The following is a 25458-nucleotide window of genomic DNA, read 5'->3' on the forward strand; positions in this document are numbered from 1 at the left end:
CCTCGCCAAAGTGGCTCTGTCCCCCTCCGGGTGGGAGGTGGCGCCGGAATGGGTCGCAGGAGTCAGGCCCCCGCCTCCAGCTCCGCACGCCCGCTGCGCGCTCTCCAGGTGGGGCAGGGCGGCGCCCGCGGCGCGCACCGGGGACCTGGGCGGGGACGGGGCGGGCGGTGACCAGGGCTCCTCCCTTTTCGACCCCGGGCTCCCTACTCTTAACCCGCGCGCGGGGGCGCCCGGGCCACTGGGTTCCGCAGAGCGAGCTAGCGGTCAGTGCAAAGCCGGAGCCGCGCGCGTCCAGACCCGAGGCCGACGCCAGCACGCCGGCATGGCCCCCGCAGCGGCGTCGGGTGGCAGTACCCTGCCCAGCGGCTTCGCGGTCTTCACCACCTTCCCGGACCTGCTCTTCATCTTAGAGTTTGTGAGTCGCCGGCGCGCCCGCGCCTGTGCTAGGGAAGGGGCGGAATGGTGGTGGCTGCGCGGGTCCCCGGAGCATCTGGGTAGCGAGGCCACAGTGAGGAAAAAGTCTCTCTCCTCCCACCTTCCAGTCGTTTGACCCCCTCTAGACAAGGGCAGTGGGGTAAACAGTCCCCAGGACCTCGGTGGAAAAACCAAATTCCCAGGATGGGTCAGATGTTGGAAACAGGCCCCGGGTCCACTTGTAGCGCGCCCGTTCCAGAGCTGCGCTCCCAAACCGCTTCACAGGTGCCGCGCCGAGTATGCCCTTCCTGGAGGGCGACGTCCTTGTAGAAGCGTCCAGCTTTTCCCGGGGTTAGGATTTCGTTTAAAAAAAAAAAAAAAATCAAAAGAAACCCGAGTACGTGTTACCAACCGAGGTTTGGAGATTGGGTTGGTGTCGTAGGAGGGGCAGAATCTGGATTGTTCTCTTCTGGCTTTTGAAAGTTTCTGGCGAGTGACCCTACTTGCCACAACTTTGATCGGGGAAATAAACAGGCGTGGTTTGCTCCGCTGCGGTCGTTCTGCCCTGCGCGACGGGTGGGGGGAAGAGAGAGGGACTGGCCTTGAGCGGTCCTGTGCCTCGGCTGACCTTGAGCAGCGGGAACCCCGCTGCACCCGCGGCTGGCCGTTCCTTAAGCCCGAGCCGCACAGCCTCCGCCGCCGGCGGCTTCGGAGAGCGCTTCCTACTCTAGGCTTCTGGTAAAGTGATCACCCTGTGGGGAAGTTCCGACCGCCCTCAGCCTAACCTCCGCAGGGGCTGCGGCCCCTTACCTGGGAGAGGGCATGGTGTTTACTCTGTGGGTGTGGTGCGTTGAGGTCACAGAGACTCCTTCCCTGCACCCCAAACTCAGAAGTGGCCGCCCTGAAAGTTGGTCGAAAAAGAAACTGCCCACACCTGACTGTGTAAAAATAAACGGGACCCTGGCTTCTGTCTGACTGGAGGCAGGAGGGTGTGAACAGCAAAGGGAGCAGGTTCTGGTCTCCGTGGAGATGGTGGAGGAAAGGGCCAAGGGGGCTGAGGTTCCCTGGGGCACCGTATCCTTGCCGTTGTGTGACTTGGGTTGAGCCCAAACCTGGATGTATCCAGAATGACTTCAAAACCTGGAGCTGGCCAGAATCAAGGAAGTGACATCTAGAAGGAACTCTGGACACCACTAAGCCCAGCCCTACCTACAATTTTCGGATAGGCCCAGAGGGGAGGGGCTTGCATCCACTGGAACATTCTTTTTCCAGATGGCTCATCTGAGTGCTTCTCCTCAGCAGTCAGCCTGTGCTTGCCGAACGCTGGATTTCTGAAAAGAGCATATAGACCTGCGGCTTGGGAATAAGTATTGGGTGGTTCCTTCAGAGGCTACTCTTTACAAAGGCAGGAGTTTCATAACCAAAAGAGATGAGGGCTGATGCTGAGGTGTGATGGGGCAAGAGAGATTTTTAAGCAGCAAAAGGTCTCCTTAGTGTCTCTTACATTGCCCTCATGAGTGGCTGACTCTGCCTTTGTAGCTCTTCGAGGAACACTAAAACAAGAATCAGGAAAGAGTGTGTTACTTGAGCTCCAGGCAGAAGACAGGGGCCCCATCCTCCTGCTGCCCTGACAAGAATGGGCTCAGGTGGCCGCAGGGGGTGGCAGGTGGGGGCGGAGGGGTGCTGGCCTCACCGAGGGGACAAGCCTCCCAATGCCTCCTCTTGGTATCACAGCTTAGGGGAAGGAGTGCTCCCGCCCAGCCAGGCAGAGCCAAACAGGGCGATCTGCTGGATGGGGATAGGAGGATACCCCGCTGCCAAAACCCACCAAGTGAAAGTGGAAGGCTGGAGGTGGGAAATCTCAGAACCATGGATTAATGGAAATTTACTCCTCCCGGGGCGGTTTTGTGACCTGACATAGTAGGGGCTTCTGGAAGAAATAATTCTTTCCTGCTTGGAACTTTCCTCTCGGCTGTCTGAGAAGTGATTTTTTTTTCTCCTCAACCCTTGCCCTGCTCCCTCACCTCCCTCCTTTCCCCCCAACTTCCTGAGAGACTGAGGGTGCCTCAGTGGTCTCTCTCAACCTCTATCCAAAAAGACACACAACCCAGTTAGAAAATGTGCAACAAACTTGAATAGGCATTCCTCCGGAGAAGCTGTACAAACGGCCAAGGGGCGCGTGGAAAGATGCTCAGCATCATTCATTATTAGGAAAATGAGATAAAAACCACAATGAGGTACAATTTCACATGAAATTATGGTGATTATTATTAAAAAAGAAAAAAGGAAATAGCAAGTGCTGGCCAGGATGTGAGGAAATTAGAACCCTCACACATTGCTGATGGAAATGTAACATGGCTCGTCTGCTTCTGGAAAACAGTTTGGTAGTTCCTGAAAAAAAAAAAAAAAATTACCATTTGACCCAGCAATTCCATGCCTAGGTTTTTAACCAAGATGATTAAAAGCTGGGACCTGAACAGGTACACGTACACGCATGTTCTTAGCAGCACTGTTCACAATAACCAACAGGTGGAAACAGCCCCAGTGCAATGGCTGGAGAGACAAATTGTGATATATCCATACAGTAGAGTATTATTCAACCATAGAATGGAACAAAAAATACTGATACATACTACAAAGGTGATCAACTTTGAAAACACTGCGCTAAGTAAAAGAAGCCAGACAGGAAAGGTCATGTATGCTTCCATTTATGTAAATATCCAGAATAGGTAAACCCATAGAGACAGAGCACAAACTGGTGGTTTTGCAGGGACTGAGATGAGAGGGTTAAGGGGCCAGGTTTCCTTTTGTGGTGGTGAAAATGTTTTGAAGTTAGAGGGGGTGGTTGCACAACGTGAGTATATTAAATGCCACTGAACTGGTCAATTTAAAATGGGTAATTTGGGGGCACCTGTCGGTTAGGGGTCTGACTTCATGTGGCTCAGGTCTTGATTTCAAGGTTCACAGGTTTGAGCCCCGCGTCGGGCTCTGTGCTGACAGCTCAGAGCCTGGAGCCTGCTTCGGATTCTGTGTCTCCCCCTCTCTCTGCCCCTCCCCTGCTCATGCTCTGTCTCTCTCGCTGTCAAAAACAATAAAGAAATATTTCATATTACAGGAACGGCACCCATATAATTGTCATTCCACTTTGTCAAATCTTAATAGTTGGCTTTATCTTCTTTTAGTATGAGGGAAATAAAGCTTTTCAGATGGCACCACGCCCACTGGAAACTCCACCATTATCTTCTCTTCCCTCCATCCTAGGGGCAATCTCGAGGCTAAATGGAGTAGTGTTCATTACCCCGGAGCAGGGTTTATTTAGACCTTCACTGCATACCTAACTATGGGCAGATTACACATGGCATTATTTTAAGTTTTCACTTTATAAAAATAGCAACACACACACACACACACACACACACACACAACACACACACATTACCTATCCCACTGCAGCAGGCTTTTCATACAAAGTTGTTTTGAGGCTTACACAGGTTGATACTGTTTATCCCGTCTGCTGTTCATGGACATTTTGCTATTTTCAATTTGTTGCTTTCTGCCGTTGCATTGCCAAGAACATTCTTGTATGTGCCTCTTTAGTTACCTGCTGGGGATTTCTTCCCAAAGGGAGGGTTTGACCTCCTGGTTCATAGGGAATGCACCTCTTTTGTTTCCCCAGATGTCACCGCATCCCTGTCCAAAAAGGGTAATTCCAGTTTCCATACTCCGGAAGCAGAGGGACCTGGAGGCTGATGAAGCATAATTAAGCTCAGGTCCCTTCCAAGACCCTGCCTTATTTTGTATTCTTTAATAAAGAAGGGCCCCAAATTGTACAAGTTTGGAGCTAAACAAGCCCCCATTGTTCCTCATCCGTGCCACACTTGATAACATCAGAATTTGTAATTTTCAGCGAACCCAGTGGGTGTGAAATGCTTGGGTATGTATAAAATCTGTAGTCCTTTGAATTGATTAGTCATAGTTCACACGCCCACGCCTGACCTCCCAATAGCTTGGGAGTCACAGATGCCAGCGTCCGAAGCGAACAGGGTGGAGCCCCACCCCCCTCCCAAGGCAAGGAAACTGCCCACAGGGACAGGGAAGGGTGGTGGCTCCGGCGAGGCACTGGTGGGGGTGTATGGCAACCTTACCCTGGCCCAGCACCCCCATCCCAGACCTCTGAACGCTGCAGGGTCGTCGCAGGAAGTGGAAGGCAGATCCAGCTAGGTGGCGGGACCCCGCCTGTCCAAGCGCCAAGCACCATCAGAGTCACACTGGCTGTACGGCTGTTGTATGCCACAGGGACACTGGTGTCCCCCTTATGGGCAGGCTCGGGGTGGGACGTCCCCTCTCCCAACACGGGAGCAAACCCAGGGCTTTGCTTCTGGCCTGATCCCCTGTCCCCACCCAAGGAGGATTTTTTCCTCTGGGGACCGCAGGCTGTTTCCTCTTCCTCCTCTTCTCTTCTAAGCCAGGGCCTTGGTGACACTTGGTCCACCATTCACAGAACAAAGGTTAACATAGGATGCTTTTTGTCTCAGCTCTGGCCAGGGCCGGAGGAAACTTCTCTTACAAAGTGCCAGGAGAGATAACAGCCGCCCCCCCTCCCCGCCCTTTCAGAACTTGTAAAGGAAATGCCAGAAAACAGGTTATGAAACCTTTAACTCGGCTCCCTCCTCCCCAGCCTATAAAAGAGGAGAAACTGCTGACAGAATGGCTGGGAATGAAGAGAGACTTGGGGAGCGCAGACAAGTAGGGTCAACTGCTGAGAGCCACCGCTCCTGGGGTGCACCTTGTGGGGTGGGGCACGCGGGTGGGGCTTGTCATTGTGATTCTTCCAGTGAACCGGACACAGTAAAATGAGGCCGTTTCCCTGACCCAAAGTGACTGGGGACTTTCATTATTTGAGAGTGACCAGACAAGTCCGGAGACCTGCCCTAGATTTTCACCTGCCTGGGAACAGCGGCCCTACAGAGCCGGGACTGGGCGGTGCGGGTCGGGTGGGAGCAGGATGGGAAAGCAGTTTTCTGGTGGGTGGTCCACCTTCTGGTTACGTGGAGAAGACAGCATGAGCACCCACAGGAGATAAGAGATGTAGAATCACAGAAACCTAATTTGTCGGAGCTGGGAGGAGACTGAGGCTGGGCGAGCCGGACTGGGAGGTGGGCGGGGGGGGGGGGGGGGAGGGGGGTGCGCAGCTTACCCTGGTAACTCAGTCTCCACTACACTTCTTGTAGTGACAGCAAGTCACATCCAGGTTTCTGCGTTCACCCAAACACCCACGAGGAAGTTTTGCCTGCAGCAGAAAGGATCGTGAAAGGGCGGCCCTGTCCATCTGGCAGCCCTGGGCAGGCCTGGTTCCCTTCTTCCCTTCTCTCCCCCAGAGAGTGAAGGGGCAGCTCAGAGCCACTGGGGAGCTCACAGCCCCTGGGTCTGCTTGTCACAAATACATCCTGAAGGATCTGGGTCACTAGGTCGAGGCTGGGCCCAAGAATCTGCATTTCATAAGCCATTGATTCAGCAAGGTTTGGAGGGGCAGTCGGTAAGCCAGCCCACCCCCTCGATGTTTTCACGTAGAGGACAGGGTAGTGGAGACAGTTCTCAGTGAGAGGCTGGGGCAGGGAGCCAGGTGCCCTAAATATTCTCCTCGGTTCAAGGCAGGCACCCCCTATGCTCCTGTGGAAAGTTCCCTGCTGCCCCAGGCAGCGACCTCTTCTATAGTCACCAGGCAGTGGAGGCTGACCCTGCTGGCCAGCTCAGGACAATGGCTGAGCGTGGCCTTCACTGGCTGTGCCCACTGAGCCTGGCCCTGTGTCCTTGTTTTGCATTGGGGGCCCCTCTCTGTAGCTGTTTAGAAGTGGGTAAGGATATTGCTTTTCTCCTTTCCTCCTCTCTACAGGGAGGGGAAGAATTATAGGTAGAGGGGTTTGTTCTTGGAGTTGAGAAGTGACTTTTCTGGTTTTTCAAGAACCAGAGGACCAGAGGACTGCTTTGATCAGGAGAAAGTGACTTTGAGCTGTTCTCTGGAAACTGCCTAACGTGATGATGGGGCTCAGCCCCCACGTGGTCACGCATATGCCATCACAACCATGCTACGCTGAAAAAGGTTGCTTTCCATAGGTCGTTCCCCAGCTTGATGCAGATGGGGTCATACCCAGAGTGATGTGAGGCATCCTCTCTCTCTGAGTGCTTTCGGGAGAGAGTGGGAGGATCCCAGACGCCACTGCAGGGGAGAGGGAGAGCTCTCACCGGGTCACTCAAGGTGGGCCAGGGACAAAGGCTGACTATTTGCACCTACACCTGCCATGCCCTGCAAAGGTTGTGTGTGTGGGGGGGGGGGGGGCGGGGGGAGTGCCTTGTGTTGCCAGCCTAAGCCGGTTCTGCACAGCCTTTGGAATGGCTTGGCTTTGCTCTGGGCTTAGGCACATCCTCAGGGAAGGGCTGTGGGTGGGGCAGGGCGCTGGGGATTGGACCACACGGGGCCTGCCTTGAGGTGGGATGGGGCCAGCCAGTGGAGGAGATCTGCATCGGGCTAGGGGGCTAAGTCCTAATGGACTCATCGTTGAGCCGCACCTCCACCCCCAACACAAGCCTGTCTGGGGCTTCCTTCTGGGCTCTCAAGTTTCGGTCCCTGGACATAGTGGACATAGTGGTTTGGACCAAAGGCCACCAGAGAGGGGCACTAAAATATTCCAGCAGGTGTTCTCTTGCAGTGCTGATGGATGTGAGGACAGTGAGTGAGTGAGTGAGTGAGTGAATGAGCGACGCCCCTAGACCCTAAAGCACTAATGCCATGGACAAGTATAGACTGACCCCTCACAGGCTTCAGATTATTCCTGGGGTCCTGGAGCAGGTTCCTGGTACTCTCTGCATTGTGGGGCCTCGACTTACCTTCTACATTCTAGTGGAAAGGTTTAGCTCCTAGTTGGCTCCTGCTGGACACCAGCCGCATGATTATTTTCCAGGGTCATGTACGGGCATTGGTTTTCCGCCATGCTTAGCCCCAGGCTCTCTACCACTCCCACCTCATTAATAGCTAATGTTCTGCCCACATCGGGGCAAAACAACTCCCTAAGGCCTGAGAAAAATATGTAGGAGCTAAAAGAAAAGCCTTGTCGTGAGCCATCACACATTGATATGCACGGGCAGTGGGAAGAGCACGGCCAGGCTCAGCTGACCTGAAATTCCACACCATAGCCCCGGATTCCTGTTAGAATAATGCAGTTGGGCTGGGAGGGAAGGGGCAGGAAGAGGGGAAGGGGGGAGAGAGGAGAAGGATATCCCTAAAACTCCTGGATCCAGCTTTGAAGAAGGCCTAAAGAGAAGCCAGAATCCAGGCTTTAAGGGGCGAGGGGGGCGGGGCGCAGGTAGACAGTCCAGGAATGGAGCAAATGGGGAAGGAAGTGAAAGCTGGCATGGTTGTACCTGTTAGTAGGGGTCGGGGGGGGGGGTGCAGGTCATGACAAACATCCTGTTGATGGACCCGGGGATGAGAACCACAGGCCTGTGCCTGCAGAAGAGAGTGATGTCCTTCAGCGTTCTGACCTTTTGCTTGTTTTTTGGTCTTAAACACAAACCTTGGTATTCTTTTCCTCTGAAAGAACAGAGCCCATTGAGCAGGCGGAGGAGTGGGGGAGGGGAAGCCTGCTTCCAGAAGCCACCTCCTTTGCAATTCTCTCTGGACCCAGGGCAGCTGGGAGGGAGCAGGGTGAAGGCTAATGGGCTAGTCTCCTATCATTCTGTTGCTGTTCTCCCGGCTATTTCCAAAGGGACCCTAGACACGGTGGGTGGGTGGGATTTCATGGTGACCTGCTTGTGGGTGGGCTTGGGTAACTGCCCTAGGCTCTCCAGCCAGCCTGTCAGAGCTGGTACTCAGCAGCTGTGGGGATGTGAGCCTGTGACTGCGCCTCAGTTTCTGCATCAGTAAAATGGGGATATAACAGCACCTACCTCAAGGATTGATGTGAGGAGTGTTATGCACAAAGCTCTTAAGATAACATGATGCACGTAGTAACTGCTGAATAGCTATTAAGTACAACTCTTATTAATTTTCTAATGACTCAAACACCTGCTCTGAGAGCAACTAGCCAATCCCTGCTAAAATAACTGCACGGTGGGGACCATAAGACCCATCCCACGCCACCTTTTGCCTTCGATGCCCTTCTCGGGCAGTGTAGAGGCAGAGGGTGTGTGAGATTTGGAAGTGGGTGGGGCTGTTGAGGGCCCACTTGCCGTGTCTCTGGGGTCATCAAGTACTGCATAGACACCACCCTCTGTAGGGCCCTCCTAGCAGCGTGATTATTTCTGGTTCCCCTGCTCAGAGCTGCCCCTGGCCAGCCTGATGGGGTGGCCCAGGGGACGGGAGGCCCCGGCAGTCCTGCCCTGCCTTCTGCCTCAGAGGCGGGGGATATCTTAAGCCTCTCTCATGTACCACCCTGCCAGCTTGGTGCCAGCTTTGTGACTTCTCAGTGCCACACACATTGCTGCGTCTGCCCAAGGGGAAGGAGCCAATTACCAGTGAGCCTGGGATTAAGCCTTCCAAAAATGATTTGTCTTCAGTGTCAGTGTATCACCATTTGGAAGGGCATTGGTTCAGGAAGAGGGCAGCCTCTGGCACAAAAGTGTGCCCTCACCTCCCCAAGCCTCCATCCTGCCCTGTGGCTGGTGATAAGCCGAGCACAGGTGGGTGGAGGGGACTGGCAGGAAGGATTCCACCTTGCTTTTGTGTCCTAGGACTCTTTCCAGAACCAGCCCGTAGTCCTCCACTGGTCTCCATTCGAGGTCTTCCTTTAGTGCAGATGGCATGGTGGGACTAAGTCCTCTATCCTTCAGGCCTGGGCTTTCCTCATACCTCCACCAGGGGTGCCCACCCTGAGAGCACCCCGATGCTGCCATATGGCACCTGTATTGCAGGCCATTGCTTGGGGTACGTCTCCCACCTGGACCCTAAGTCCGGCCATGTTCCCAGCACAAACTGTGCACCCCGAAGCATTTGTCGTTAGCCTGCATTGGTAGGACAGGGGCTAACTTCTCGCCTCCCACCTGGCTAATATTTATGAATCACAAGAGGAGTCAAGGACAGATGGAAGGTGAAACTGACAGTTACCACCCATTCCCAAAGGGAGATGGAAGGTGAAACTGACAGTTACCACCGATTCCCAAGAAAGAACCCCCAGGACCCTGAAAAGAAGCCCCGGGCCCTGTAGGTGGCCGGTTCCTTCTCCCTGCCCTGCATAATCCACACCTGTTTTATTCGGTGGCTCACCAAATTGCTATCCTCCTTGGTGATTCCCATTAGTTCCTTTTGTTTTTCTTGCACTGAAGCCACTCCCGTCTGGTCTAGTAGTTGGCATGGATTTGCTGCTCTTTTACAGGTAGCTTGCTGGTACTTTTCATGGAATCTCCTAGCTTCTGTTTATCCCGCTGGGTAAAGCCCCTGGGTGTAGGTGTGGTTAGGAAACTTTTCCGTTCACATGAGGACAAGCTTATCTGAAAGCCCCTAGCTTTGTGGACCCAAGAGAACTTTTCATTCATTCAGGAATGAGTGACTGTCCTCCGCATAGGGAAGGAGGTAGCATTAATCAGTGAGCAGTGGCCAGTGCCTGAAGTACAGGGGTAATGGGTACTGTGGAAGAGATCTCCCCGGGACTTGAGAGAAGTGGGACCGAAGGCCTGGACAGGGGCCTTTTCTCAGTCCACACCCACCATGTTAATGTCGACGGCAGACCTGAACTCACCCCCATCCCCTTGAATCTCAAGTCTCTATCTCCCTCTTCACAAACCGACTCCAGGCCCCCTGAGTCCTGGCCTTACCTCCAGATTAGACAAAAGGACACCATCTAAGCCTGCCTTGGGAGGGATAATGGCACAATGTGTCCCTCTGGAAGGATGAGCCTGCTGATGAAGGGGCCAGGAGGGCACAGCAACTTGCACTAGTAAACTGAGTCAGGTGGCCTCAACACCACTCCCAGTGTTTGCCTTGGGAGTAGCCTCAGAGGTCAGATTCCCCATAAGCTGCCTTGACAGTTGACAGAGGGGGGCAGGGGTCTGCACATGGAAAACTTTCTGATCCCTCCCCCCAGACACCTCCTTATAGGGTAAGAATAAGGGATCTGTTCAAATTGCTGGGCTCTATCCCTCTCCCAGGCAGAGGTGTTGAGCTGGTCACCCTCACTGGGGTCCCGATACTTTTACCAGGACCTGACTCTGCCCCTGGCGGACCAGAGCCGCTCCAGTGGAGCCTGGCAGCAAGACTGGAAGGGAGGGATGGACTCTGTTTTTAGTGCATGTCTTTGGATAAGGTCTACCTCCGTAGGTGTACCCGCCTCGGTGCTTACTGGCCACGGTCAGGGGCACTCAGCATCTGTTACATGCGTGAATGAACAAATAAATGAGTGGGTGAGCAAGGGAGCAAGCGAAGGGAGCTTTTCCTTCGACTTGCTGGGAGCCGAGTTCCTCTCCACCAGGCAGGTGGGGCTCACATGAGAACCAGAGAAGCTGGCATAAGCCCCACATGTGTGCCTCTGGCCATCTTGTCTCCATAGGAAAAGAGTGCCCCCGTCTTCCTCTCAGACCTGTTTTCTGAGGAGCCAAAGGAAGTATGGGAAAGGCTTCAGGGTCTTGGAGTTTTGGTCTTTCCCTCTGGCCTCCCTCTGCGCACTCTCCTACCACCTGGTGCTTCTGTCCCCTTGACTTCCCCTTGCTGCCACTCCCCTGCTCTCCAACAGCTCATCCATAACCAGCCTGTACACACACTCACACCCGCATGCACACACACACACACACACACACACACAAATACCCTCTGCTCTAACTCACAGAATGATGAATCTTTTTAGCCACCCAACCCTAGAGCTGGTTGAGTCTCTCCTCCAGCACAGTTACTGTACTGGTCAGACCACCTACACAACATGTCTGTCTGGCATTGCAATAACCCCTGACTACTGAAATAGTCCAGTCGAGTATGGACCTTTCCAGAAACATAAACTGAGGTTACTTTCCGGCCTGTTGGCCAAAGTGCTCGGAGCTCACAGCAGCTGGGACCCGTCTCCTCTGGTGTGGCCATCTTTCCTTTGCCTTCCTGGGGAGATGATTTGTGACCGCCTGACCAAAGTGGTAAGACAGCTTAGTGTTAGGTGCACAGTCTGTGTTCGGTAATAAGTTTCCTCTCCTCCTCAAGAGTTTGAATTACAAACTCCTGTTCAGATGTGCCTTCAGGGCACACACACCATGCCCTCAGAGCCATTGGGAATTCCGATGCGGGGCCCCAAGGCGTATGTGTGTATGTGGAAAGCCCTGAATGGGAAGTCCTCTTTAGTTCACGCCTTGACTTGTTACTGGAAAAGTGTCTGCTTGTGAAGACCCTGACAAAGCAAAATATCCAGAAAAATATCCAGAGAATTTGAGCAATTCTTCTGAGTTGACTTCGGTTATCCCAGTTGTGCAGCAGAAACACTGCACAATGGTGGATGCAGAACTCTTTCATCCCTGGTCAAGCAATGGAAACACCACACGAATCTCAAGAATGTGCTGGAGGATTCCTTTCCCCCCCTTTGGAACCAAGGCTCATTGTTTGAAGGAAGGCTCTCTCATATTTTAATGTCCTTTGTGTTTCCTTCCACAAAGGCAGACACATTTTTCTCAACTTCAGATTTCTAGAAGATCACCAATTTTTCTCTTTTTAATGGTTTTGAAGTTATTTTATTTTATTTTTACTTGTGCGAGAGAGAGAGAGAGAGAGTGCACAAGAGGGGCAGAGGGCAAGAGAGACGGATCTCAAGCAAGCTCCACATTCAGCACTGAGCCCGACATAGGGCTCGATCCCACGACCCTGGGATCATGACCTGAGCAGAAATCAAGAGTCAGATGCTCAACTGACTGAGCTACCCCAGGCACCTCTGAAGTTATTATTAAATTCTGGGTCCCAGGAGGGTTTGGAGTGGATAATTGTGCATGTTGAGATCCTAGACCCACTGGAATTTTCACATGGTGACAGACGAGGCTTTGCCTCATCATATGGCAGTTGAGACAGCGAGCACTCAGACTGCCTACCATCTTTCAGGCACTCCACAGACATAACCCCATTTCACCCCGATCCCATGAGGTGGGCGCTGTTGTTATCACTCTTTTTCAAATAGGGAACAGAGAGGTTAAGTAACTTGCCCAGAGACAACAGGCCATCCCGTTGTAAAGTGGCAGAGCTGAGACTGAAACTTGGTAACTCAGTCTCTGAAGTCTACACCCTTAACCATGCTAGCCTGCTAATCCTGTGGATTAATTCCGAAAGAAAAATTGAGAAGCTTCTCTGAGTTTACACAAGAGCTCCCCTGAAGACTGTCTCCTGAGGAAATTTTTTTCCACAAAAATCATTGGATTGGGCAGGCCACGATTTATAAACTCGTTTAAGTCTTTGAAATTTTTTGGTCTGGTTTTTTATATCACCCCTGGTTCTTAGGGAACCTCGACCCTGCTCAGCATCTAAAACTGGACTGAATTAAAAACAGGCAGTTTCCAGTCCAGAAACAACAGGGGTAGGGGCCTCAGATCTCCAGCGCATTCCCATTCACAGATACATCTGCCTGACACCCAAGGACCAGCTAATCTCATATTCAAGGCAAGACAGGGATTGCAGCTTGAGGAGAGGGGAGGTAAGGGAGCTTTGCCCCTGGGCTCCCAGAGCCCAGTCAGGATCTGGAGAGGTGTCTCCACTGGCACCACGGGACAGCCGAGCTGGGCACTGGAGACAGGAGCCAGCTGGTATTCTGTTTGATAGGAATTACCAGAACATAATCTAACGGCTTGTGTTGTGGAAATGTGTTCTAAGGCTTTTGGCAAACAGCCTGGGACGTCTGTTCCTTGTGCTATAACTCTCCTTCTCTCCACTTGAGAGTCAAACCCTGGGCATTACTGTGTTTTCAGGTTGTCCCAGGCAATTCTCGTGTAGAGTGAGGATTGCAAACCGTGTGCGTTAGCCCAGACCCACCCCCATTTTCCAACATGGGGATCGGGACCCCACAGAGAGAGCTCAATGCAGATGACTCCCGGGCCGCCCAACTTAGAGACCATTTTCTGCCACCACCTTAGCCAGCTGCACCATCTCAGTTATGGAAGACGGTGACCTGGGTGTAGGCGGTGGGTGGTGGGAAGTCCAGCCTGTTGACAGAGACGAATGGAAACTGGGGTCATGCCTCCACTTGTGTTTCAAAATGACTGCTTCTCGGCATTGGGAGCTGGGAGCTGGGAGCTGCTTGGAGTTTTCTTTACAAAGGGAAATGCTTGAACCCTCACCTACCCCTTTCTCTTGACAAATATTTGGCCAGTGGGGTCCTGAGGGCAGGATGGGGTGGACTGCTCCCTGCCCAGGATGCCTTATCTCCCGGGGTGTGGGTGCTCTGCTTGTTCTCTCTGTTTGCTCTCTGCACACTTAGTAGGTGAAGTGGGGCGGGCACTGGCTTTGCCCCATGATTCACACTGAACCCCAGCTTTCCACGCAATGGGGCCTTAAAGGCCTTCACCCTGGCCTGGCAATCAGTTCTGTCTTGAGCCTCACCCCCTCTTGAGCCCCATCTCCAGCCACTCTCCCCTCTCATTGCCTACCTTATGCCCAGCTCCCTGGTTTTCTGAAGCCCTCACTGCTGCTTCAGCATTCTCTGGACTTGGCATATTATATTATATTATATTATATTATATTATATTATATATTTATTATTTATACTATACTATATTATATATTTATATTATATATTTATTATTTATATTATATTATATTATATATTTATTATTTATATTATATTATATATTTATATTTATATTATATATTATTTATATTATATTATATATTTATTGCTTATATTATATTATATTATATTATATTATATTATAATCTTTCCTCCCTCCAGAAAGCCACTCCTTGTTGACCCTTAGGCCCAGTTAACCAGCTAGTCTACCTCCCCCTGCAAGACTCGATTGAGGCCCTGCACCAGTCCAAGCCGCTTTGCCCACTCAGGGCTGGCTGCCACCCTGCACTGTAAACTGGCTGCCTCCGCCTCTGTCTCTGAGGGCTGTTGGCCTCCGGGGTGAGCAGTGTCTCACCCCCGCTGCGGCTGGGCACAGCGCCAGAAGCTTCGCACTCACACCCGCAGTGCCGGCCAGTGTGCTCCAGCCTGCAGTGGGGAGACACAGCGGCAAACTGCCATGTGCAGACAAGGAAGCCGAGGCCCAAGAGACTGGCTCCTGCTGCGGCCTCCGCCAGCGGCTTGGGAGGAGCGCCCCATCAGCGCGAGGGAGCGAGCGAGCCGCTGGCGGAGCAAAGGCGGCGGGGTGCAGGGTGCATGATGCGGGCGCTGCGGGGCGCTGGCCTTGGCCGGCCCAGAGGAGCCTCCACGCATGCGCAGCTGTTGGCTTCCCACGGGCCCCCGCAACGGACTTCTCATGAGAGTGGGGCCCGTTTCCACAGACGTGCCGCTGGGAATAGACACCCTCCTCGGCTCAGCCTCATCTTTTTCCACTTACCCCTCCTCATCTTTTTCCACTTACCCCTCCTGTCCTCGCGATTGTTCTGCCTCCCCCACCCCCCCCCCCCCCCCCCCCTGGCCCCCTCCCCCCGCCTCCGCCCCCCCCTTCCCCCCCCCCCCCCCCCCCCCCCCCGGGTACCCCAAGGGGCAGGGCTGTGAGGGGGGCAGGACAGGCCCCTACCCGTCTTCTTCCCCCCCCCCCCCCCCACCCCCCGGGTTCTAATCACTTCATCCGTGCTGTGAGGACCTTACCTTCACATGATGAGTGACTTAAAATACATTCCAGGGACAGGCAGGACCGCCACATGCTTGCTTTAGGAACCTCCCTGCGAATCAGTGCTTCCTCAGCTGTTTGCGGCTTGGAGGCTCCAGAGAAATGGGACACATTCACTCAGTGTCTCCCCCTCCCCCCCCAAATGGTGGGGGTCAGAACGGGCCCATGGGACGTGCTGTGATGGTGGAGACATTTTCTAAAGGTGCCCTTGAGAGAGCATTGCTCGCCTTGAAAGACATTATGCTAAAGGAAAGAAGCCAGTTGCAAAAGCCCATCTTTTATTATGTGATTCAACTCATGTGAAAGTTCAGAATAGGGAAATCTACAGACAGGAAGTAGATTAGTGGCCTCTTAGGGATGAGAGGGAGGGAAGGAAGCAATAGCTAAAGGGCACAGGGTTTCTTTTCCCCTTTTTTTTTTTTTTTTAATGTTTATTTATTTTTGAGAGAGAGCCGGGAAGGGACAGAGAGAGAGAGAGAGAAAGAAAGAATCCCAGGCAGGCTCCACACTGTCAACGCAAGAGCCCCGCGTGGGGCTCAATGTCATGAACCGTGAGATCATCCCCTGAGCCAAAATCGAAAGTTGGACACTTAACCGACTGAGCCACCCAGGCACCCCTACAGGGTTTCTTTTGAGGTGATGAAAATGCCCTAAAATTGGTCTGGGGATGATGGCTGTACATGTCTGTGTATATCCCCAAACCATTGAATTGTACGCTTTAAATGGGTGAATTGTATAGTATGTGAATTATATCTCCTTAAAGCTGTCTAAAAGAGAATTGCTTCCCACCATGTTACTATGAAACTTACTGCTATAGATAAACCACACAAAGAAATAAAAAGCATAGGGGCGCCTGGGTGGCTCAGTCGGTTGAGCGACCGACTTCGGCTCAGGTCAGGATCTCACAGTTTGTGGGTTTGAGCCCCACATCGGGCTCTGTGCTGACAGCTCGAGGCCTGGAGCCTGCTTCAGATTCTGTGTCTCCCTCTGTCTCTGCCCCTCCCCTCCTCGAGCTCTGTCTGTCTCTCTCTCTCTCTCTCTCTGTCTCTGTCAAAAAAAGAAATAAATATTAAAAAGAAAGGAAGGAAGGAAGGAAGGAAGAGAAAGGAAGAAAGAAAGAAAGAAAGAAAGAAAGAAAGAAAGAAAGAAAAAAGAAAGGAAGGAAGAAAAAGACTCATTTCCTGATGTGACATTCAGTGTTCCTCACAGCCATGTCCACTGGCCACCCACAAGCACCTCTGAGGCACCGAGTCCCCCACAGGATTCCCTGACACGCCGCTCTCCCCTCCACATGCAATGCAAACTGTCCCTTTGGGATTGGTGCATAAATCGTTCCAGTTTACCCATATATCTGACCGGAGACCCTGAAGGCAAGTGAACTAACTCAGACACTGAGGTACAGCTGGGAAGGTGTCCCACACCTGGGAGTTAGCCGTGAGCAAGGGGGACCTCACCCCCTCCATCACATGGTCGGGGATAGTGCCACATTGTCACAAGTGCACCTGTTTTGTGCTGGGCACTGCAAAGGAGAAGGGCAGGGCTCCCTGAGACCATATGAACAGGGAACAAACTGAGGTTGGTCCACCTTGGATGGTCAGGAGAGGAGCATCCCAGGCCCTTGCCTCTGCCCTCCACACAGGCATGCCGAGTTCTCCCACTTTTCCATGCCACAATTGGGCCTCCTACATCCAAGTTCTCAGCCACCGGCGTGTTCATGTCCCTTTGTCAGGGCCCATTATGGAAAAGGCCAAGCAATCTGTGTGATCTTAAAGGCAACTCTGGATGAAATCTACACACACAAACACACACACACACACACAAACACACACACACACACACACACACACACATCTTATGTTACAGTGGTCTAAGGATTTGTATTTACCTGCTGTATTTCTCTGTTTGCTCCAATGACTTCAAGTTGCAAAATGTGTCCCACTGCTTCTGCCGGGGCCTTCAGGCACCCTCGGATTCCACAGTAGAGGAGGTTTTCTGGTCAGAGATGCCCATATCTGATTCATTAGGCCCAGCTCGGTTTTGATAACTCCAGATTCTTCATTGCTCTGACTTATCTACTCAAATGTGATTCTCTCCTGATGCTTCTCAGCTGAGAGGCTCAGAGAACACCTACAGGGACAGTGGTCTCTTACGTAGCAGGTGGGCAGCAGGTACAGGAGATGGAATCAAGGTACTGTTTGAGTTCACAAGGCAGGGGACATAGGACTAGGAGGGCAGCCCGTCCACAGCCCCGGATGCTCGAAGCACCCTGGAGACCTTTGACTACAGAGCCCCCTCCGCCTGCGTCCCAGCCTTATGTGGGTGAGGGACGGTGGACGAGGCTGACTTCCTGGGGATGAAAGAAGTATGGAAGGTCCCAGCTTGCATTTGTGCGCCTTTGTCCCCGGGGAGCCGGGACCCCTACACTGTCCTTACGAACCTCTTTGAAAACATGGGACTCAGTGAGCCCTCAGACATCAACAGGGGCATCTTCCGGATAACGGCAGGGAAACATTTCTCCCATGCCCGTCCTAGGCCACCTGAAGAGACTCTCCACTCCAGCCCTGACCCTAGTAATCAGAACACTTCCTGGGCTTGGGGATCGAAGGGGACAAATTAAAAAATTATGCTTATGACATAACGTGATCAATCTATTTTGCCAAGTAAAGACCAACAGAATCTGCTGGTCGCTAACCTTTTGTAAAAGAAACGATATTTCAATGTCAAAATACTAGGATTTAATCTAGGATGTCACCTCAGAATAATGATAATACTGGATGACGTAAGCCCTTTCCTGGGATGACAAATTACCTGGCGTCCACGTGCCTCAGTTTCTCCATCTGACAAATGGGTCGGTACCTCGTTCATAGGGTTGTGAGAATGAACTGAGTTCATATTTGCCAAGTGCTTGGGGCAGTGCCTGGCATGTGAGTGTGATAGACGTTTTTGTCAAATAAAAAATTGAAATTGTATTTAAAACAGGCATGACAAAGGCAGGCAAGCAGGGGATTGGGAAGACTGGGTCAGTGCAGGCTAGAGCCTTGAGGGGGAAGAAAGAGTCACTTTTGGTGAGGAAAATGCCCACTGCCATTCTCTGCCTCCTTCCTGTTCTGCTGCCCCTAATGCCTCAGTGTGACCTGTAGGTCTGGCCCTTCCTGGGTATGGGCTCTCCTGCTCTGTTATTCACCCCTGTCCTCCCTCCCTCTGCAGGTCTTTGGGGGCCTCGTGTGGATCCTCATTGCTTCGTCCCTGGTGCCCATCCCCCTGGTCCAGGGCTGGGTGATGTTTGTGTCTGTGTTCTGCTTCATGGCCACCACAGCCCTGCTCATCCTGTACATAGTTGGTGCCCACGGCGGGGAGACTTCCTGGGTCACCCTGGTGAGTCCCAGCCCGGAATGGCTGATGTGGGTGGGTGGGTGGGTGCTGGACCCTCTCCCCTGGCAAGCTGGCTTTTCCAGTGCTAGGTGAGGCTGCCCATAGATGTCTCCTAGCCACGTTCCAAGGCTCAGCTGGCCAGCCCTTCGGCTCTAAGCTCTCCCCAGCAGCTCTCTGGGGGCTCCCCACAGCAAGGAGGTCAGGAGAAGGTGAAGGCAGAGCTGGATTGCCGCTGCCCAATTCCCACTGGGCCTGCTCTGCTTTCTCCTGCATGACTGCCTTTTTCATGGATAACCAGCAGCCCAACCACCCCTCCCCATGCCACCTGCACCTGCCAGGTGCCTGCTGGCATCTCCCAACGTCCAGGAGGGCTGGTTTCCATCTTGGGGGTGGACAGGGTCCTGGAGGCTGGCCTTGGCTGCCCTGTGTGAGGCCAGGCTTACTGGCCAGTGTCCAGTGATGACCTTCTAAAGCAGGGTCCCCAAGGAGGGGCTTGGGGGGGTGGGGGGAAGGGATGGCCCGTGGACATAATACTGCGTAAATTCTGCCTTAAGGCCCACGAGGGGGGGGTAAAATGTATGCATGGGACACCTGGCCATTACTTACCATGGAAGAGGGCAGGGCCACTTGGCCAGGCCTTTACTCTCAAAAGGCCTCCTACGGAGACTTTTCGAAATCACCTCCAAATGCCAGCTACTCAAAACCCCCGCTTTGTATTTTCTTGCTTTTACACATTCCTGGAGCTCCCCCCCCCCCCTCCCCCCCCAAAAAAAAACTGACAATAACAAGACAAAACCACAGTGGAAATGGCCTGGGCCTCTCACCCTGCACTGGTCACCGAGGCCACATCTAAACTGAGACTGGACCACATATGACACTTCTCAGGGCCAGAGCCAATTTCTACCTGTTAGATCCCAGGCTGCCCCTCCCTGCCCCCACCTCTTACTTGATCCCGCGTCAAGGGAAGGCAGCCAAGGGAAGGCAGCGTGCCTTCTCCCTTAAGTCCTGAATCTGGCCCCCAAACCAGTGAGATGAAACCAGCTCTGTGAGGAGGGGGCTGGGCTATGGTAATGGGGGGATGGGGCAGGGGTCTGGGCGGGCAGGCCCTTCCTTCCCGAAGGAAGTAGCAGAAGATGAGGGCGGGGCCTGAGCCGCTCCAGGAGGGGACAAGGCTGGTAGCCACGCCCTGCCGGGACCACAGCTGCCCATCTCTCTGATGGCCTTTCCTGACCCTGCAGGATGCAGCCTACCACTGTGTCGCTGCCCTGTTTTACCTCAGCGCCTCTGTCCTGGAAGCTTTGGCCACCATCGGGATGCAGGAGGGCTACACCTACAAACACTACCATGAAAACATCTCTGCTGTGGTGAGTCCCCCAGGCAATTTGCCCCCGTTCCCAGTTCCCATCGCCCACCGATGGAGGGTCAGCAGAAGGCTGTTTGGGCCCTCCCCTCTGTTTCCTAGCTCACTGACTTTCGAAGGAATGAAACCTTCCCCTTATTCCTGAAGAAACAAAGCCCTGGAGAAGGGAGGGCATGTGTCCAAGACTCCCCTTGGCCCTCTCTGCTCAGTGCTGCGCTGCCCAGGCCTGGGCTGGCCTAGGAGTCCATGCCTTTGCAAAAGGGACATGACCGTGAGCACCAGGCACTGTCTGAGCTCTCCATAAATGATCTGATTTAACTCTCACGATAACACTAGGGTGTAGGTGCGCTTATTATACCCATTTCACAGATGCAGAACCGGGACACCAAGAACATGGATACCTTGCTCCAAGGTGGCCAGAAATTATTGGTGTCCAGGGCAGGTGACCACTTTTTTTTTTTAAGTTTTTATTTATTTTTGAGAGAGAGAGAGAGAGAATGAGCAGGTGAGGGGCGGAGAGAGAGGAGACCGAGAATCCCAAGCAGGCTCCTCACTGTCAGCACAGAGCCCAGTGTGGGGCTCAAACTCAAGAACCGTGAGATCGCGACCAGAGCTGAAGTCAAGAGTTGGATGCTTGACCGACTGAGCCACCCAGGCTCCCCCATCCACACTCTTAGCACCTGTTTGGAGCAGTGAGTTTGGCTACTTGGGTCTCCTGGCTCTCCCTCAAAGCACAGTCAGGCTCGGGGAAGCAGCGAGGTCAGGGATGGAAAATGGAGTAGCCAGTGTCTCCCCAAGCCCTGGCTCTGGAACTGAGGCTGTGGAGAAGCCTTTCTGGGCGCAGCGTGTCCAGACCCCCCAGCTGTGGGTGTTTGTCGCCGCAGTTAGGACTTCAGCTCTTCCCGATGATGCCTCCTGCCTAGCAGCTCTGAGAACCTGCTGGAGGAGGAGGGGCCAGAGCTCAGGCCTCCACCACTTTCTTGAGCAAGTGCCTCAGCTTGCTCATCTGTGAAATGAGACAGTAATTCCTGTCCGACTCCCTCAGGACTACAGACATATTGAACACCTTCCTCCAAGGCCTCACAGCAAGCAATGGGTGGCCCGGGGGCTTGAGCCTCATTCACCCCGTCAGCAGAACAAATGGGGGTGCCAGCTGTGTGTGGCCAGGGTGCAGGCTGCACGCGGGCCTCTGAGCTCTAAAAGAAGCATGTTCCAACTGTGGGACCAGACCCATTGGTGGACTTCGAGGTCCACCAATTTTCTTCTTAATGGATTTTCTTCTTAATGGGATGAATCGGAATGACAGAGAGGAGGAGAATGTTTTGATTCATAAAACCTCTTTCCAGAGTTCTGCATGTGTGGGCTCCCACCAGCATGCAAACTCGCGATATCAGGTGTATTTCTAGCCATGAGTGAGGTGTAAAAAATAGGGAAGAAGCTTCAGGAAGTCGCGCTCCTCAGATTTCTAGAGGTCGACCTGTGAATCATACAGATCCCGAGGTCAAATGTGATGATAGATCACAAGATGCCGGCTCCGGGTGCCAAAACTGTACTGTCCCCACTTTTTGGAAAGAGTAGAGTAGAGGGTGAGAGAAAACCCACAGGGACGGGCACTGTTGGGCTCTAGGAAGGGGTTTGGTGAAGGTGTTCCTCCTGCTTCCAGAGGGTGGGGTCTGGAGGAAAGTTACTGAAAACCTTGTCTACGGGTCCCTTGTCCCAGGGAAGCCACATGTTCCCCTTAAGCTCCCAGCCTACTCTCCAGTTCCAGAAACATGGCCACTGTATGGTCCCTGGCACCCTTTCAGCCGTCCCCCAGTGTGGGAATGTCTCCCATATTGGCTCATCTCCCAAGATGGCTGCTTTCTAAATACTAACACAGCCAGGAAGCACCTTGGCTATTTTTCCTTCCCTTGGGAGGCTGGTAACCCGCTTCCTCCGTTATCCTTCAAATGACTCTCTTTCATTTCCTGTCACCTTAGAGAGCCTCATCCCTCCCCCTATCCCAACCCCAGAGGCCTTCTCTCCAAACAGACATCAGCGGCAAGGCGTTTGACAATTTCCATAAAATTATTGCAGATAATAGTGAAATGTGCATGGAACATGGCTAGTGGGTCAGCACGTGACGGAACGACCCAGATAGGGTGAATTACTGCCTCTGCCCACTGGACAGATCTCTAGTTGAGAACCACTGTGATCTACTGTATTCCAACTTTTCTCTTTTTCCTCCTTCCTAAATGCAACGTACATCCAGAGAAGTGAGTAAGATACAAGTGTCCCAAGTGATGAATTTCCATGAAGTGAACTCTTCTGTGTAACAAGCATCCAAACTGAGAAATAGGACATCATAAATAGCTCCCAGAATCCTCCTGTCCTGCTGCTGCTATTACCGTGCACCCAAACAAACGATTACCGCCATCCTGATTTCTAGCTGCCTAGTTCAGTTTTGCCTGCCTTTGAACTTCATGTAAATGGAGTTACACAGTGTGTATTCTTTTATGTCTGGCTTCCTTCTTTCAACCTCAGATTTGTGAAGCTCATCTACATTTTTGGGTGGAGACTAGAGTGTTTATTCCCACTGCTGTATATCATTCCACTGGTGGCTACACCAGCATCTATTTGTCCACGCCACAAGTGATCGTGTCTCCCCCCCCTCCCATTTTTGTTAGTTGAATGAGATCTACATGGGCGTGCCCAGGCAAAGTCGAGAGTGCCAGAATCAAGAATCGAAATGTTGCCAGCCGGCCGATGCACTGGGCCAAAGGGGATGTATAAGCCCGGTTCAATGTAAAGTCACATCTTTCTATTCAAAATATCAGTTGTATGAGTGCACAGGGGAGATCCTGCCCAACCACAACACGCCCTCCTGGGGGTAGCCAGCCCGGGAATGGGGAGGCACCTCAAGACCTTCTCCCGCACATTCCTGGCCTTTGAGAGCATCTGGCCTGCCTCTCGCCCCTCTCTATGATACTTAGTCGGACCCGTCTCGAAAGCTAAGCTTCTCCCTCTTTCCTTTGCAGGCAGCAGAGAGTCTGTGCCAGAGGGATCCCTGGGATTGGTGGGAATTCACTGAGGGCAGCTAGAAACTTCTGCAGAAAGCGGGAATAATAATGGCAGCCATTTAGGGAGAGGCGTTTCTGAAGGCCTAAGTATATGCCTTCACGTCCCTGGCTCTCAGTGTCCCCGGTGTGCCATTGCTTGACCTCACTTGGAAAATAAGTGCCTGTTTGCTGTCACTGCTGGGGACAGCTGAGGTGCTTCTGTTCAGGGCTCTCGCATCCGTCAGCTGCTCCCATCTGACAGGGAGAGGTGTTTTTTGAGGGTGCTGCTCACTCAGGTACAACCGCGCCTCTCAGATGGTAGTTAAGGGTTCCCGGATGAGTTCCCTTATATTGGTTATTAAGTAACTCGGCTTACTCATTGCCTCTGGCCAATGAGGGTGAGGAGTTCACCCATGTGTGGAGGCAGGGAGAGAGCAGGCATGATGACCGCTGGTGTTTATGGGCATTTTCAAGAGTCATGGAACCGTAGCTGCCCTGATGTTGTGCCTGGGTTGGAAACTCTTGACCCCAACACCCAAGGTCACAAAACCAGGTGCAGATATTTGACTTGGGGGCAGGCAAGCCTTCAGGGAGGCCAGCCACCCAGAGTAGGGTGATAGGAATAGGTGGGGCCCATGTGAACATCGCAAGTCAGGGCCTTGACAGGGACAAAGTGACCGTTTCCCCCATTTCCAGGGCCTTTGTTCCCAGTGCCAACACACTGACTGGATCTTTCCAGAAGCTTTCTCAGTAAGCCCCCTCCTTTTTGCAGAAGCCTCAGTCCCTCCTCCCCGTCCCGGTTCCTTACTTCCTATGAGCCTGGCACCCTTGCTCATGCTTGTGAAATTAAGATTCCTGGAATAACATTCTCGCAGGAGTCTGAGGATGACCAGACAGCATCCAGACCTTAACCAGAGCCAGCAAACCCAGGTGCTCATAGTCTCTTAGCCAAGGCCAGTGGAGTCAGCTGGTGGATTCTGACCTCACAGGTGTGGGGGAAGGAAGCTTCCCATGAAGAGTGGTATCATTTGAGGGGTCTCTGAGGGCCCCCATTTCCAATTGGGTGGCACCAGCATGATGACGTGTGATGACAGATAATTGACCTTGCAGCCCCAAACCCAGTGGGCTGGTAGGTCACTTGGAGACCTGTGCTGAAAGCATTCTGGGGCCACATCTGGGCTCGGCAGGAAAGGATATCTGCGGGAATGATAGGAAGCAGCGGCGGCCCGCACCCTTCCAGTGTGTCACTCCCAAGCGCCATGTCAGCGCCTGGCTCAGTGTCAATGGCCCACGCGTCGCCCTCTCCCCATGCACTCCCATTAATGGCCATGTATCTTGGTTTCAGGTGTTCTCCTACGTGGCCACTCTGCTGTACGTGGTCCATGCGGTGTTTTCTTTAATCAGATGGAAGTCTTCGTAAAGCAGCAGAACTTTTGCCGCAGACCCCAGACGGTGTTAACTGATCAGCCCGCCTTCCAGCGTAACATTTTCGACGCAGAAACACTCTCGATGCTGGAAAGAAGAAAACAAACAAACAAGCAAAAGCAACGCTCTGTTTCTTGTGGGTGTTATGTTTACTCTCCTACATGCCTTCATGTCAGGGGTGGGGGCTTGCCACGTTTGACCTCCAACTACGAGCTGTCTTTCTAGAATCATTTCCTATTTGGGAAAGGGGGATGTGGAGGTGGGAAAATGGGGAGTGTGACCACAAAACAAAGATCCCCTGCTGACTCCCGGACTGGATCTTTTGAACTGTCTTTTGGAATTTTCCACAAGCCTCTTTGAGTTCCCCCACCCCCACCCCCCCCACCCCCCGGGCATCCTTCCAAGTCTTCATGGATAGTCTACCTGTCATGGGGAGTAAAACTCACCCAACAAATATGTGCAGATGTCCACGGTGGAAGATGATAAACCTTTGAAATGCTTTATAAAGTGCCTTTATGTTCGATATTTTCGTGGGGTGTTTTTGGTGCGGGGGGGGGGGGGGGGTTGTTCTTCTTTTCCCCGTATCAGGAACACCATCGTTTCAGCTTTCCTTCTGAGGAATCCTTTGGCTGAGACTGAATCTCTAGAGGCAGCATCAAATGGCAGTTCAGCTGTGTATGCTCAGCCAACGCACTGTCCGAGAGCCCGTCGCTGGGTACTCCACCCGCCCCAGCTACCAGCCGTCTCACGTGGCTTTGCCCTCTCTGGAAACTTGCCAGGTGCCAACCCAGGGGAACCCGTCTTCTTCCTACCAGACCAAGGGGCCTGCGCTCAATGAGAAAGTCCCTCAGCCAAAAGAAAACAAGGCGCAAAAATTTCCTCTCGCTCTTTGTGAAGCTGGGCCGAAATTCCCTGGGCACTGTGCTTTGCGTTCTGTTCCAAATAAACTGTTTTTAGACTCTCCTTGGGCCACTCCAGTAGGAGAGACAGGGGACCAGACTACTGAGGGAAAGGAAGTGCAGTGAGTGCCACGTTTTAAGTATGCGATGTCTGGATTGAGAGGGGAGC

At 52.8% G+C, this 25458-nt stretch overlaps 1 protein-coding gene across 1 annotated transcript; it reads left to right on the forward strand.

Annotated features, from left to right (window-relative positions):
- Positions 1 to 62: 62 nt before the first annotated feature.
- Positions 63 to 24913, forward strand: MAL (mal, T cell differentiation protein). Its single transcript, XM_049652187.1, has 4 exons — positions 63 to 415; positions 18403 to 18570; positions 19806 to 19931; positions 24311 to 24913. Exons 1-4 carry the CDS (start codon positions 323 to 325, stop codon positions 24383 to 24385), a joined length of 462 nt encoding a protein of 153 aa, XP_049508144.1. The 5' UTR covers positions 63 to 322; the 3' UTR covers positions 24386 to 24913.
- The last annotated feature ends 545 nt before the right edge of the window (positions 24914 to 25458 follow it).

The sequence above is a fragment of the Panthera uncia genome (assembly GCF_023721935.1).
Source record: "Panthera uncia isolate 11264 chromosome A3 unlocalized genomic scaffold, Puncia_PCG_1.0 HiC_scaffold_12, whole genome shotgun sequence".
NCBI classification, from domain to species: Eukaryota; Metazoa; Chordata; class Mammalia; order Carnivora; family Felidae; genus Panthera; species Panthera uncia.